General features: G+C 37.8%; 3 protein-coding genes across 5 annotated transcripts; 2 read left to right on the top strand and 1 right to left on the bottom strand.

Moving 5' to 3' along the window:
* The first annotated feature begins 1,140 nt into the window (after window positions 1–1,140).
* On the top strand, window positions 1,141–7,923 carry LOC123310733 (adenylyl cyclase 78C). The gene is made up of 17 exons (XM_044894367.1): window positions 1,141–1,383; window positions 1,878–2,027; window positions 2,087–2,166; window positions 2,227–2,376; window positions 2,442–2,578; window positions 3,237–3,407; window positions 3,627–3,780; window positions 3,833–4,099; window positions 4,351–4,451; window positions 4,507–4,754; window positions 5,228–5,774; window positions 5,901–6,135; window positions 6,201–6,327; window positions 6,378–6,505; window positions 6,753–7,019; window positions 7,512–7,707; window positions 7,772–7,923. The coding sequence occupies exons 1-17, from the start codon at window positions 1,260–1,262 to the stop codon at window positions 7,921–7,923; spliced, it is 3,234 nt and encodes a 1,077-aa protein (XP_044750302.1). The 5' UTR covers window positions 1,141–1,259.
* Window positions 7,924–7,981: 58 nt separating this feature from the next.
* LOC123312298 lies at window positions 7,982–8,737 on the top strand. The gene is made up of 2 exons (XM_044896659.1): window positions 7,982–8,127; window positions 8,310–8,737. The coding sequence occupies exons 1-2, from the start codon at window positions 8,062–8,064 to the stop codon at window positions 8,613–8,615; spliced, it is 372 nt and encodes a 123-aa protein (XP_044752594.1). The 5' UTR covers window positions 7,982–8,061; the 3' UTR covers window positions 8,616–8,737.
* Window positions 8,738–8,978: 241 nt separating this feature from the next.
* LOC123311855 (T-box transcription factor TBX19-like) lies at window positions 8,979–13,594 on the bottom strand. 3 transcript variants are annotated; one of them, XM_044895955.1, is made up of 7 exons: window positions 13,180–13,594; window positions 11,134–11,304; window positions 10,575–10,803; window positions 10,064–10,364; window positions 9,866–10,003; window positions 9,504–9,803; window positions 8,979–9,210 (listed from the first exon to the last, which is right to left on the bottom strand). In XM_044895955.1, exons 2-7 carry the CDS (start codon window positions 11,289–11,291, stop codon window positions 9,050–9,052), a joined length of 1,287 nt encoding a protein of 428 aa, XP_044751890.1. In that variant the 5' UTR covers window positions 11,292–11,304; window positions 13,180–13,594; the 3' UTR covers window positions 8,979–9,049. The 3 variants fall into 3 exon arrangements, with proteins under 3 accessions (XP_044751890.1, XP_044751891.1, XP_044751892.1); XM_044895956.1 differs by having other exon boundaries at window positions 11,134–11,298; XM_044895957.1 differs by lacking the exon at window positions 13,180–13,594 and having other exon boundaries at window positions 10,575–10,789; window positions 11,134–11,262.
* Window positions 13,595–14,222: the final 628 nt, after the last annotated feature.

The following is a 14,222-nucleotide window of genomic DNA, read 5'->3' as shown; positions in this document are numbered from 1 at the left end:
AAACCAATTCAACTTTTGCAATAGTCGACTCTGTTGAAGCTCATCAACGTAAACGGCGTCAAATTCAAAATTTTCCACATATCCGCGGAAACACTTCATTCCCTTCTTTATCATCTAGTCGAATAAGTTGTGCCAGACAATTATAGACCACCCATGATGGAAGGATCTTACCTGAGGAAGAGCAAAAAAGAGGAAATCCTCGACATCTACAACGAGTGTTTCGAAGAAGACTATGCACTTGAAGCTGACGATCAAATCACCAAGATTTACCAGGGTAAATCCCATTTATTCGGTGTTTATACTTATTTGTATCCATTCGGAGATACGAAATAATAACGTTATCAATGTTCTAGCTGATTTTGCGACTGTTTTCAAAAGGGGTCTTATGTACAAGGGGATATACTGGCCCTCAATTACCAACAGTTTTCACTGCAAAAAATTAGAATTGGCCTATCTTAGATATTCCCATAGACAAAGACAAAAAGCTTTAATTATCGTTAATATCGTGGATTTCATATTGAAGGTGTGTATCACATTTTGAAACACCATCTTCTTCGGGAAAATGAATAGTGAGGAATGTTTTCAGGTGGTTCTTTCTCTGTTGTGGATTTTCTTTTTGCCGGAAGACAATGAGACTATTGTCCTACAGTCAGATCACATAATATGGACAGTGTGTTCAATGTCAATCAATATTGCCGTTTGCGTTTTGGGATGGTGGAAATGTTTTGCCAACAACTATCTTCACTGGGCTGCCATGAGTACTTGGCTTTTATTGACAATGCAGAGTAAGTTACCTACCTTTTCTTCATTGACGGAGAAATGAATTTGAACAAAAATCACATGCAAAGAGTATTTTCAAAGTGAATCTCAAAAAGAAAAATTTGCAGGTTTTATTGGTAAAGGAATAGGATTTGAGAAGAAAGTCGAGCTTGTATGGTACTGTTTATTCATTATTTTTGTCTTGTACGCGATGCTTCCTCTGCCTTTGAGATGGTGCATGATTGCTGGTTTTCTAACAGCAACGGGTCACCTCATCATAGTATCTATAGAACTTTTCGAAACAGTGGATGAGTGTGTAATGTATCAATTGATATTTATATTATCGTACAGAACACTTAATACATCACTTAATGAATGTATAATAGAATATTCCGTGAAAATGTGTAGATTTTTTACAGGTTTCAGCTACAGGTACAAACGCAAAAATCAGGAAAATTTGCGCAGACGCCACCTTGTACCTTGCTGTGAATTTTGCAGGGATGTACACTAAATTTCTGACAGATAGAAGTCAGAGGAGGGCCTTTCTTGAGACTCATCGATCGATGGGTACTCGATATAGAACACAATATGAGAACGAGAAGCAAGAAAAATTACTATTATCAGGTATATTACCCGAAAAACCATTTAAAAAAAGTTTGAACGAAAAATCTTTATTATTTCACGAATGTCAATGTTTCTCTATGGATATGGAATTTCTGTGAACGTGTATCATCCAGAATCATAGACATATAGGTTGCGTTCACAAACTTACTCAGAGCAAGCTCTGAGTAAGCTCTGATTACTCGAAGCGTTCACAAACGTACTTTTAGTTCCTCAGAGTATGCTCTCTGAGCATGAACATACTCATACTCTACTCTCGGAGTAAGTTTATGAACACACCCATAGACATGTCCCTATGTCTATATATGTCTATGTCAAAATGACATAGACAAACTAATTATAAATTTGTCTGTGGAATGAACAGACATCCTAAATATTCTATGGACGCTGTATCAGATTCCAACTTTGAGATTTTCTAATACCAATAGCTTCTTTAAACCTATTGTCTTCTTGAGAATTTCCAAAAATATTTCTTTTCCTATTAGATTTCCTTTCAGTTTTGCCAGACTTTGTTGCTAGAGAGATGATACGAGATATAGAAATAGAAGAAAAAGGTGGCATATTCCAACCAATACAATTTCACAGGATTTATATTCACCGATACGAAAATGTGAGCATATTATTCGCCGATATTAAAGGTTTCACAGGTGAGTGAAATTAAATTAATTAAAAAGTTACGAAGTACTGAATGAAAGTGATGTTCAAGCTTTAGCCAGTAGGTGCACGGCTTACGAATTGGTGAGGATACTGAATGATTTATTCGCAAGATTCGATCGACTTGCTGACGTAAGTACAAAAAAATCTACGAATATTCTCTCCGGAATCACCTCAACATTATTCTCTCAGGAAAATCATTGCTTGAGAATAAAACTTTTGGGAGATTGTTATTACTGCGTTTCTGGGCTACCTGAACTCAGATCAGATCATGCTCATTGCAGCGTGGAAATGGGACTGCACATGATCAAAGCGATCAGAGATGCGGGGCATGCAACTCAGGTGATTATTTCGAGTGAATTACCACACTCTTGATGAAAACGAGTCGATTTTATGAATTTTCGCAGGTAGATTTAAAAATGAGAATCGGAATTCATTCAGGGTCCGTCCTATGCGGTGTTTTGGGTCTGAGAAAATGGCAGTTTGATATTTGGTCATCTGATGTTCATCTTGCTAATCACATGGAGGCAGGAGGACAAGAAGAGTAAGTAACATATTAGGACGGGTACCTAAGACAAGAAGTCATATTTCTTTTGGCGTGAGGTATGGAATTTTGACAGCTGACTTTTTTCGATGGAATTTCGAAAAACATGAACGTTCCAAATGCATACCTTAATCGACAGAAGGGGAAGATAAAGAACTTTTTTTCTATGACGAATTTCAAAACGAAATGAGAAACATAACGTGCGTTCAAAAAAATTCGTTGTCAAGTAGGCTATGGAATTTTGAACGTCGATATACCGAACATCAGCCTTCAAAATTTCATAGCCTACTTGACGACGAATTTTTTTGAACGCACGTTAGAAACTATGTGAGATCATAGACAATTATCTACAAGGTCACTGTGGTATGACTCATAGACCTATTAATATTGCATCACTCTGTGGTAAGATCCAAAGAACTAATATCAAATATCTATGGCCTACTTATATTGCGGATTGCGCAAACTCACCAAGGAAAGATACATTTTTTATTCAGTCTAGAAATGACTTCCTTTTTGCGACAGTTTCATGTTTTGAATTTCAAAAACTCGAAACATTATGGCCATATTACGACAATAAAGTAACATTCCTTTCGGAAAACGACTAGGCTAACCTCTTTCAGAAATGTACGCAGTCAATTTTATTCTTGTTCTATCGCAGCCGTGTTCATATTTCTGAAGCTACCTTAAGATGTTTGAATGGCGCTTATGAAGTTGAACCTGGTCATGGTGCTGAAAGAGATAGTTACTTGAAGGAACATAACGTTACCACTTACTTGATAAAACAGGTTGAACCTATAACACAGAGGAGAAGATTCGCCTCAATATCTAGGTAAGAATTCTTCAGGTTCAATATATGTAATTTTGATTTCTTTATATTATTTTGCCAAATAGGCTCTGCAGTTTTGAAGCGCTTACAACCCGCGCTTTCTAGCCGCGCTACAATTTTTAGAATTGTATATCCTATTTGACGACGAATTCTTCGAACATTATTCTCTATTATCCTTGTTTGAACTCTGATGGTTCATAAAATGCTTTAATTTTATTAAAGACTTTGGTCCGCAAACGAACAGAGTATAATGCAAACTCCCAATGTTTCACATGCGTCTCATTCGAGAGAAAGAAGTGACAGCGGAATCCAACAAAGCATAAATTTAGAAGAAGAGAACACCACAGATTGGACCCCAGAAATTCCCTTCGAAAACGTATGTCTCGATTTGACAAGCGTGAACAGAATGTGAAAATCTACATTTTCAGCTACATCATTCGCTTACCGGAAACTTGGACGACGATTTAGAATCCTTAAACGAGTTTCATTCAAGAGGGAGGTACAATGTGAATTCGAACGAAAATGATCACAAGGGAAGAAATAGCGATTCGAAGAATTACGAATGCGGTCAGAGAGCTGATGACATATTGGATCACACTGATCACTGCATAGAAATCGAAAGTAATAAGAGGATGAGGAGTGCGAACGTGAATCCCTGGACTTTGAGATTCAAAGATATCAAAATGGAAAAGAAGGTGTGGCAAAACGCTTGTACATTTTGTATTCATCACTCCATAACATACTCCTTAATACCAAAGAGTCACTACTTACTCTTTGATTATACCTATCATCACATTCTATGACCCATAATGTTTGCGTTCAAAAATATTCGTCTCTGTGAAATAGTGAAAGTTAATGTTCAGTGTCTTAACTTGTTTCTTAGCTTGTATCACCACATTATTCACAACATTTCCAAGCCCTCCCTGAACGAATATTTTTTTTCCAGTTCAGTCAAATAAGGGAAGATATGTTCAAGTCGAACATGCTGTGTTGTCTCATTATTTGGTTTTTTGTGGTAACATGTCAAATAATAATCTTCAAACCAGGGTATGTTTCTCCATATCAAAAAGTGTTATTTCATTCTAGATCGATTCATTTCCAGAGAAAACTACGTCTGCCTTGTATTTACCTGCACTACCATCATACTTTTCGCCACATTCGTCATAGTGATGGCGGAAGAATTTGATCAATTTCCTGAATATCTGCAGAAGATTTCTAGAACACTGGTTCATAACAGGAGCTGCAGAACAGCTTTCATATGTGGTGTCATAATCGTCATGGCTATCACCAGTTCAATCACGCTTGTGGATAAGAGACGATGCATTTCTTCGTATGATTTGAGCAAAAATGGTGAATATTCCACATGAATTGAAGAAAACGGTGAAAATTCGTCGTCGAGTAGGCTTCGGTGTTTTTAAGGTTCTGTTTCTAAGCGTGGCACTTCGCTTGTAGCAGCACATTGTTCGGAAAATGAAAAATATGTTAATATTTCAATGAAATTAGCTTCCAGCGAAATTTTCGATGAGGGAAATTCTTAGGAAAAATGCCTAGAAGACTTTCCGCGATATCTGAAACGCTGAAATGACAGTTTGATCAATTTTGAAAGATAACCACAGAATAACAGCAGAAGCCATAGAACTCGAAGCCATCGAACCCATGGACTTAGAGACATTTCATAGACATAGAGACATGTCTCTATGTCTATGACAGAACCGAAGTTACGTTCGAGCACAGAATAATATCTCGCTTCAAAATTCTTGACGACGAATACTCTTTAGCACGTTATAACCATTGTAATGGAAAATAATTAATTTTGCTTTCAGATAAGATAATCAATAACGACGTTATCCGTTATCAGATTCCACAAGAAATTGCCATCGGCAGACCGAAAGAGCTAACTTTGAATATATCCCTGAACGAAAAAGATAATATCAACATCGAACACAGCAATAATATCATCAATAACAACAGTACCACGAACGATTTGCTTAACGAATTGATCCTGGAAACGGATTACTTGAGACTTTTGACGGATAAATCTGAAGCGCTCCTTCGAGACTTGGAAGCAAAGCTGAGACAGTTGCGTGGATTCGAAAAAATCAGTTACGATGAAGAGAAGAATTTGATCGTTCAGAGTCGGTTGAGGTTAAAGAGAGAAGTCGAAGACTTTGACAGTGGGGAGTTGGAAATTTGCGATGAAAACTCGATGGAGTACATCATTTTTACTTGGGTCTTGTGCCTCATTGCCCTGGCCGCAGCTCTGAAGTTGTACTATCTGGTCAAATTGCTTTTAGCCTTGGTCATGGTTAGCGTTTACTCCACTTGCATCGTGATGTTTTACGATGTGTTCGAGAGGAGAACAGGGGAAACGTAAGCAATTTGATTTTGTAGAATTTAGTGTGCTCGGGAATTTATTGGAAGAAGACAGTGGCGTAGTATGTCATATTTCTATTCAGTAATTTTTTCGATGCAATGTTGGCAACATATCTATTCCAGATGTATATCTCTCTCTGCTCAGATGTTGATCCTCCTGGTGGTATTTTTCCTGATGGTGGCTTACCATGCAAGACTCGTCGAAGTATCTTCCAGACTGGATTTTTTGTGGAAACAACAGGCGGAAAGGGAACTTCAGGATATGTTGGAAACCAGACATAACAACACCCAACTGCTGAAAAATATTTTGCCGAATCACGTGGCCCACCATTACTTGAGCAGCGATAGAAATAGCGATGTGAGTTTTTTTTTCATTATTTAAGCAGTATGTATTTATATTTAAGCATTGATCCTTTATTTCAGGAACTCTTTTCCCAGTACAGGGAAGAAGTAGGAGTAATGTTCGCCAGCATCCCAAATTTCAACGACTTCTATTCGGAAGACGTCAATAAAGGCGTAGAGTGCATCAGATTATTGAATGAAATTATCGGTAGATATGATTTTTTTCGACTTTATGTGGATAAACTCTTTTTTTTACAGCGGATTTCGATGAGCTGCTGGACGAGGAAAGATTCAGTTCTATAGAAAAAATTAAAACTGTGAGCGCAACTGCAACATATATGGCTGCATCTGGACTCAATCCGACCCACGATCAAAATAGAAAAAGCGTAAGTTAATGAAGAAATCAAAAATCCGGATCTGGAAGGTTTTTCAGAATTTTACCAGTTTTTAACTGTATCAGATCTGGATTTTCGTAAATTTTCAAACCGAGAAGCGTCGACCGAGTTCAAGACCTGGATGGGTGACCGCTCTGGTGTAAAATCACCCCCGATACCTTTTTTTTTATTAGTTCGTTATTGTCCACAGTGCCGTCGATGAAAAACGGCGTCCGATAATTTTTTTTTCCGATTGCAGACGAGTCCGCGTTTCGACAACACAGATCACCTCTGCGCCCTCGTCGATTTCGCCCTGCTCCTGCGTCGAAAGCTCGAGGAGATCAACGGAGACTCCTTCAACGAGTTCGGCTTGAGGGTGGGCATCTCCTGCGGTCCCCTGATATGCGGGGTCATCGGGGCCAGGAAACCGGTCTTCGACATCTGGGGCAACACGGTAAATGAGGCTTCCCGCATGGACTCGACCGGAATAATCGGGCATATACAGGTGCCGAAACACACAGCGCAGGTAATCGTATCGATTCGCACTGGCCCGACGCGTTGGCTCCAATATTGGACCCAATGTTGGCCCCGAGGTTGGGCCCAATGTTGGCTCCAAGGTTGGCCCCAATGTTGCCCGCATGTTTGGACCCAATGTTAGCCCCAATGTTGTCACCAATGCTGTTGTCTTTCATTGGTCCTCACACGTTGGCTCCAACTTTGAAACCAATGATATTGTATTGCATTGGCTCCAATGTTTGCTCAAATATCACTCAAATCCCGTCGTAGCCAACAGTGGGATGTCAAATTTGCTCTCGGCTGTCTTCACCATTGGGCCAACTCCCAACGTTCGCGCCAACATTGGCTCCAATGTTTGCCCAAATATCACTTAAATTCCGTCGTAGCCAACGGTGGGATGTCAAGTTTACTCTCTGCCGTCTTTACCAACGCCAACTCCCAACGTTCGGGCCAACATTGGAGCCAATGATTTTTTTCTCGATCAGAACGTCAGTTATTTCAGATACTTGCTGTACGCGGCTATGACGTCAGATTGAGAGGTGTTATTGAGGTGAAGGGAAAGGGTCCGATGGAGACGTATTTTATAGCCGGTCGACAGATCGGAAAACCCCCGATCTTTCAGAGACAACCAAGTCATCATAACAGCTTCGCGGCTGTCATGTATTGTTGGGCCCAGGCCAAGAAAAAACAGAACAGCAGTGAGTAGGAATATAATTTATGTTTATCAATATCTAAGGTTCGTAAATTCTCGTTTTTTCCTAGCTGGTATGGGAAATGGAAAGGCAAAATTACAATCCAGGAATCGCGATAAAAAAAACTCTTACAGTTCCATGAGAGTGTCTCAAAAAACTTCGACGAATCCGGTAAGGAGAAACACGACCCGGACCAATCAGAAAACAATGTTGGCCCAGTAAGTATCGATAATTTTTGTTCAAATTTCCATTCGTATACATTAAACAATCTTTTTCAGGTCTCCGAAGAACGCCAGACGATTTGTTAAGTCAGGAGATGTCACAGAAAATAATATAAGATTTGTTTGGGGAAATCGCGATATGGACAGAGATTGTAGGGTTATGATATCACAATCCGCTCCCCACACTCCCGTCAACAACTCATCGGTAGGATATTTTCGAAAAAATCAAGCAAACTGTGGAAAATCGATGTTCTGTAACGTAGCGCTTAGCTTGAACTAACGTTCTATGATTCTAGCCAAATCAAGAAGAAACCACAAAAAAGCTGAGCATTACGTTCAACTATAGAAAATAAACGTATAATTTACGATGAATTTCGATGATTCAAGGTACAGCATCAACTATCGGAACCCACCATTTGCCCATCGAAAACACGAGCTACTCCTAAAGGCTATGAAGCATCGAATAGCGAGAACTTCTCCTGGTTCTTGACGGAAAAACGAAAAAGAAAAGATATCGCATCTTCGACGTCCTACACATCTACCTCAGCCATTGTCCCAGTGCATTCGATGAGACGTACTCTCACGTTCCAGAGGGAGAAAAATTCGTCATATTTTGCGAAATCCTCTAAAGAGAAAGTTTCTGACATTCAGACTAAGGCGAAAATTGTGACTATGAACGATGAGAACAACTGATAGGGAGATGTTGGAATATCCATGGTGGAATTTATTCAGAATCTTTTATCTCGATTCGAGATGAGAAATAAGGTGCAAAAAAGTATTCTGAGCAGATGAAAATTACAAAATAAGTTAAGTGATTCTTTAATTTAATTCGATATCCATCCTCTTATTTTTTTTTTAAACGAAAGTACAGTTGACTGTGTGTCTACTTACGATTTTTCAACGCTTTTTTAGTATCAAATGCTGGAAACTGGAAACGTATATTCAATTCTCAACTTGTGTCAAAATCTACTGGAGAGAAGGTTATAATCATAGAGACAGGAAATTATTTCCTCTTGTCTCTGGCTAACCATAGAGAATGGTCTTTTAATAATTCAATAAATTCAAAGGGTTTTATTCTAATTTTACAAAGTGAACTTTCAACAATTTATTTACAAGATAACAATGACTCATTTCACATCATCGTATTGCCTATGATTCATCCATTCATGCTGGACAGGAGTTGTGCTTGTACTAGATTCTGAGGATTCCGGTGGATTCTGAGCTGCGGATGATTCATATTCGGATTTAACCAGTAGGTCGGTTTGGTAAGCTATCGTATTTCCACTATCTGAAAATTACGTTCCATTGGATATTGAATAATAAGCTTTCAACTTAGTAAAAACAATTCCTCTATGCGCTGCGGAACACAGAAATGAACACTGAATCTGACATAGAATGACTATGAACGAAAACTATTCTATGTTCCAAAGATTTGCATGCCACAAATTTCAGGAGTGTCATTGATGTGTTATATTCTGTGGTTTTATCCATTGGCTGAAATGATTGACAAGTAGCCTAGCAGGTGGCTTAAAGTAGCGGGAGACTTAAAGTGAATTGAAGTAATGAGAAAATTTTACTCACCTAGTTGCGTATACGTAACGTCACTATTTACAAGGGAAATGCTAGCATACTCGGGATTCTGATGGTGCATGCAGGCCGGATCTTGGTTGAAATACGTCGGGTAGGAAACATTGGCAAGGTTAGCCAAAGGGGCATGCTGATATCCTCTCGTGGCGTAAGACGGAGACGATGGTATGGACCAGCAATTCAAGGAAGGTCCTACTATTGTAGTCGGAGGTTGAGAGGTAAGGGGCGACCAACTTGCATACGTGTTCACGTTGTTGAAGGAACAGCTTTGGATGTGCTCTGGAGGGGTGTATTCTAGAGATATTCGAACTATTGTTAGTTTCCGTATTTTAAAACGATCAACGATCAATGAATACCTGTTGGTGATGGTGAATTTGGTGAAGATCTCTGTTTCTGAACTGTTGGATAAGGTGATAATCTATGGGATCTTTTCGCTATCGTCGGACTGGACACCGTTGAATAAATCGGTTGATGTTGGAGAAACCAGGAACCATCTTTTGAACAAATATTCATGTTGTTATTTATAGATTCACTTTCACTCTGAAATTACTCACATTGGTACTGATTCTGCTCAGAGGAATAACTATTGGCAAACTCTTTTTGACTGTAAGAAATTTCGGGTCGGTCCTTGGCGTCTAAGAAAGCTTTAGCGAACGGATTATATTTAATTTTTAAAGAAGTCACTTCTTCATTTTGGTAGGCTGTAACGGCTATGAATTGCGTTTCCGGAAATGGAAATGTCATCACCCTTCTTGGTTCTGTCCCCACCTTAACCAGATGCACCCTTGGTTCGTATTTGTGTAGAGAATTCAGCATTATTTGACCGTTTCCATTCGATTTGTTCGTCAATTTAACCTAAAATACGTTATATATGAAGTGCAAGAAAAAAAACGGAATATGGTCAACCAGAAGGTTATGTGAAAATTGTCAGATATAATATCGTGAGTTTGGAAATCTGGTAACAAGATGACTTTGAAATATATTAGAGACTATATATCAACATCTCATTATGTTATTTTTGGATTCCAACAATTCAGTTCTTTTCTATGGTAGGTACCTACTCACTTTTGCAAAGCTTATGGATTCCTTCATCCAATGAGCCCCAAAATTGGGAGATTCCGGGTGTATATAAATGGCATTAGGTGGGGCAACTTCCGCCTTACCCCCCGGAACCCATTCTCCGTTTACGTATTTCCATCTATGGGAATCCATTTGAACGAATTCCAATAGAACAGTGTACATAGCCTTTGGATCTAGTCCTGATGTTGAAATTTTCACCACTGGGAACATTCTTCTGTGATCAAAATAACGGTCAGTTTTAGCCATAGAAATAGAGACTATTTGTCTATGATTTTAACGAGCATTGAAAAAAATGTCTATGGAATTCTGAAGGTTGTTGCTCTATGCTCGAACAGGTTGGATCATAGACATAGAGACGAGTCTCTATGTCTATGGCTTGTATCAACTGAAGCATTCTGTGGTTATCTTTCAGAATTATCGAGATTGTTCAGGTACAGAACATCAAACATCCAGAGACAATTTTTTTTGAACGCTCGTTGTAATTCTCTTCTTATTTTAGGAAAATAAGTGTTTATTGAAAAATTTCTTTATGAAACAAAATTACCTTCCATTCTTAGTGACTATCATCTCATTAGTGAAACATCTAAACCTCATCCATAAATCCTTATCTTCTAAATTGACTGCAAGATCTTTTTCCGTTAGATCCTTAATCCTTGTCGGTGATATATCTAATTCTACAGCCGATAATATATGTTGAGCCATTGAAAATCTGAAACTTCGTCGAAAATATATTTTTCTATTTGGAAATTAAATTTAAAAAAGAGGCTAACATTTTGTTTGAATTCTTTCACATTCACATCTTCGCCTCCGCATGGAAAGTTCAAATTGAGAAATTTCAGAATACTCAATATTCCTACGTACAATAAAGAAACGTTTCTTTTTTATTCGACGCAGTCTTCATTACTATGATAATGATCTATTAAGAACCATAAAACACACCTACAGTTTCCTTCAAACTAAATAAAATTCAATGAATCTTCACCTTTTATTTTCACAATAAAAAAAAATCTTAATTTCAAGGATCCCTATCAATAACTTTGGAAAATCGGCAGGCTGTATTGAGGCATTGTTTCAACAACGAGTGATGATGAATGAAAACCTTCAATTTTATTTTTACTTCAACCCTTTGTATCTATCTAGTCGATCTAACAAGTTTGAACATTTCAAGTGAAGCTTGAAATTTTGATATTTTTTCTCTCCATATTTCCATAATCTAATTGATGGAATATGACTTTGAATCTCCAGAAAATTTTCCCTTGTTTATTTTTCGACTGTTGACCTTCCATACGACCATAATACTTTTATTGACATAAACAGACATAACGTTCGATACTTTGGAGTTTTCATAACTATTATTGTCCGAAGAAGGCGTGGCCTGTATCTACCTGAGATAATGGAAGATGTAAGTACCAACTGGTGAAGGACATAACAATATCTATCAATGGTATAACTATAGACTTTACCATTATGGTTTTGACCAATGGTATCTACGATATTTTTTGACAGAAATATGGCCTAGTAAATAGGTTATGCATGAAAGCTTTGAGATTAATAATTCGTCTATATAAGTAAGAAATCTGTAGATTTTTGCCCCATATTTTGTCCCTATAATATCCAAACTCTTTGAATCATAGAGGTAAGTAGGTATATTTCTTCATCTTTGAGTACCTATTGGTATAAGAATATGTCACCCACCTCATCAGTAGATGATTAGAATACGAAAAGAGTAAATATTGTTTCTCAATCAAATACCAAAATATTATTCGAAAATACTGGTATTTATTGTTCCATTCAATTAGCGCACCGCAAAAGCTCATAATCATCGGACAGCTTAACCTTTTCTTGTTCGGGAAATTAGGACGTCACCACCAGACATTATACCTACATTTGATTATCTCGTCTATAAGTCATAGTCATTGGTAGCGCATTTTTGGATCAAATTCGAAAACTGAAATATGTACTTCGATAATTCGGAAATAATGAAAGTTTGAACTTGTGAATTAAAGTTGGTCCAGTTATGAATTAATATCTATTTTGCTTTAATCTTGCCTTTGCATGGAGGTGGCCACATCTTATTGACGGATATGCCTGAGGAGTAAAGACTTTCTTTTTTTTGAACGAGCAGTGTTTTAAGGGGGCTAATGGGGCTATTTGTATCGTTTAATTTATACGACATTATCAAAATGTAAGATTCAAGGTGCTCAGAAAAAGATTTCTTCTAGGTCTAGTTTACTATTCCCTCCCAACCACCTTGATGAAGAGAAACAGTTTTTCTATTTAAATAACTGATAATCTTCATTACCTCATTGAGTAGCCTATTTATAGACAAGTTACTCTCTTCAACTTTGTAAATGATCATTTAGGTGAGCTTGCTGGTTAATGGTAGACTGTGAAAGCAGAAAAAAGAATTATAAGTCCATCTGATCCACTTAGGCCAATTTCCTAGCAATTTTTATAACCGAAATGGATAAAAAAACCCTATACTTGGTTCTTCGATTAGCAAGCGGTCCAAGAAATCTCAGAGTGTTCACTTTCGCTCGACTGTTAGCAGTGATAGGTACCTATTTATTGTACTTCAGTTACCACCTACCTTTCTTTATTCCTTTTTTAACATGTATCCACGGGGAAAAATCACACCAGTATGTCAAAAACACAGACGAGTGTCTAATCGAAGATTAAATAATGAACTAAAAATGTAAATCAATAAACTGATTGGTCACTAAGCACCAGCTCGTTACTTCGGTCAATCGACGTTTTTCATTCACATACTTGTTTATATTTCGCACTAATTTGTGAAGCACTCCATCCACGTTTAACAATTCCTCCAGGTACGCTGGGTGAAGTTTGTGCTGGCCACGCCTTTCTGCTTTTGGATTGGTGCTGGTACAAGACCATCATGGTACTAGTTCGACCACTGGGCTCGTTAACCGAATACCCAAAATGTTTTTCTCCTCTATACCTACCTACCTACCTAGTGTTTGTTTGCTACTTAGTGCATGCATTCCTTTCGGACAACCTCTGGAGAAGGTAACCATCATCATACACGTTTTTTCATTTTATTGATTGTGTCAATAACTTAAACTTGTCTCCGTTTCCAAGAAAAGCCTTATGCTTGGGTTTCATTCCAAGAAGTTCTTCGTCAACTGATGCCTTACCTATATGGGTTTCAAATAAGCAAGGATTTTCCTCTTTTAACCCCTTACCATTCAATGTTATCTATATCCCGAACCGTCGTATCAAGAGTATAGGTATGAAAAATGAATTTCCAACGGTTTTATATGAAATTATAGTAATTTATTAGAAAAGAATGATACATACTCAGCGTTTTATTCCAAATATTCTCTACTGCTTTTTCACCCATCTTTCTAGCAGCATTCGGATACCACATCCTTTATCGATACCTATAACTGCAGGGTCTTCATAAATGATTATGATGAAAATCAATCTCGACAATATTCTTGTTTTCATAACATTAGAACAATGGTTTAAATGAAGTGAAATTACCTTTTAGGCCACCTCTAATGTAAGTGCAAGCTTTTCTGACGTTCTGAAACTAGGAGATCTAGAGCAAAACAACAAAGCAGTTTTCCCAACTCTTATTCAGAGAAACAAAGATTGTTGAAAACCGTGGCC

This window comes from Coccinella septempunctata, chromosome 4 (genome assembly GCF_907165205.1).
Source record: "Coccinella septempunctata chromosome 4, icCocSept1.1, whole genome shotgun sequence".
Taxonomy (NCBI): Eukaryota; Metazoa; Arthropoda; class Insecta; order Coleoptera; family Coccinellidae; genus Coccinella; species Coccinella septempunctata.
Note: the sequence above shows the minus strand (reverse complement) of the source record. Positions and strands in the feature narration are given on the sequence as shown.

Bases quoted from the DNA above. Each gene is read 5' to 3' on its own strand.
- LOC123310733 (XM_044894367.1), top strand. From the start codon at position 1,260: ATGTACACTAAATTTCTGACAGATAGAAGTCAGAGGAGGGCCTTTCTT. The intron at 2,579-3,236 runs GTAAGTAACATA...GTTCTATCGCAG, and splicing joins GAGGCAGGAGGACAAGAAGA to CCGTGTTCATATTTCTGAAG. The intron at 4,755-5,227 runs GTGAATATTCCA...TTTTGCTTTCAG, and splicing joins GTATGATTTGAGCAAAAATG to ATAAGATAATCAATAACGAC.
- LOC123312298 (XM_044896659.1), top strand. From the start codon at position 8,062: ATGGACAGAGATTGTAGGGTTATGATATCACAATCCGCTCCCCACACT. The intron at 8,128-8,309 runs GTAGGATATTTT...CGATGATTCAAG, and splicing joins CTCCCGTCAACAACTCATCG to GTACAGCATCAACTATCGGA.
- LOC123311855 (XM_044895955.1), bottom strand. From the start codon at position 11,291: ATGGCTCAACATATATTATCGGCTGTAGAATTAGATATATCACCGACA. The intron at 10,804-11,133 runs GTAATTTTGTTT...TTTTGATCACAG, and splicing joins ATAGTCACTAAGAATGGAAG to AAGAATGTTCCCAGTGGTGA. The intron at 10,004-10,063 runs GTGAGTAATTTC...TTTGTTCAAAAG, and splicing joins TGAGCAGAATCAGTACCAAT to ATGGTTCCTGGTTTCTCCAA.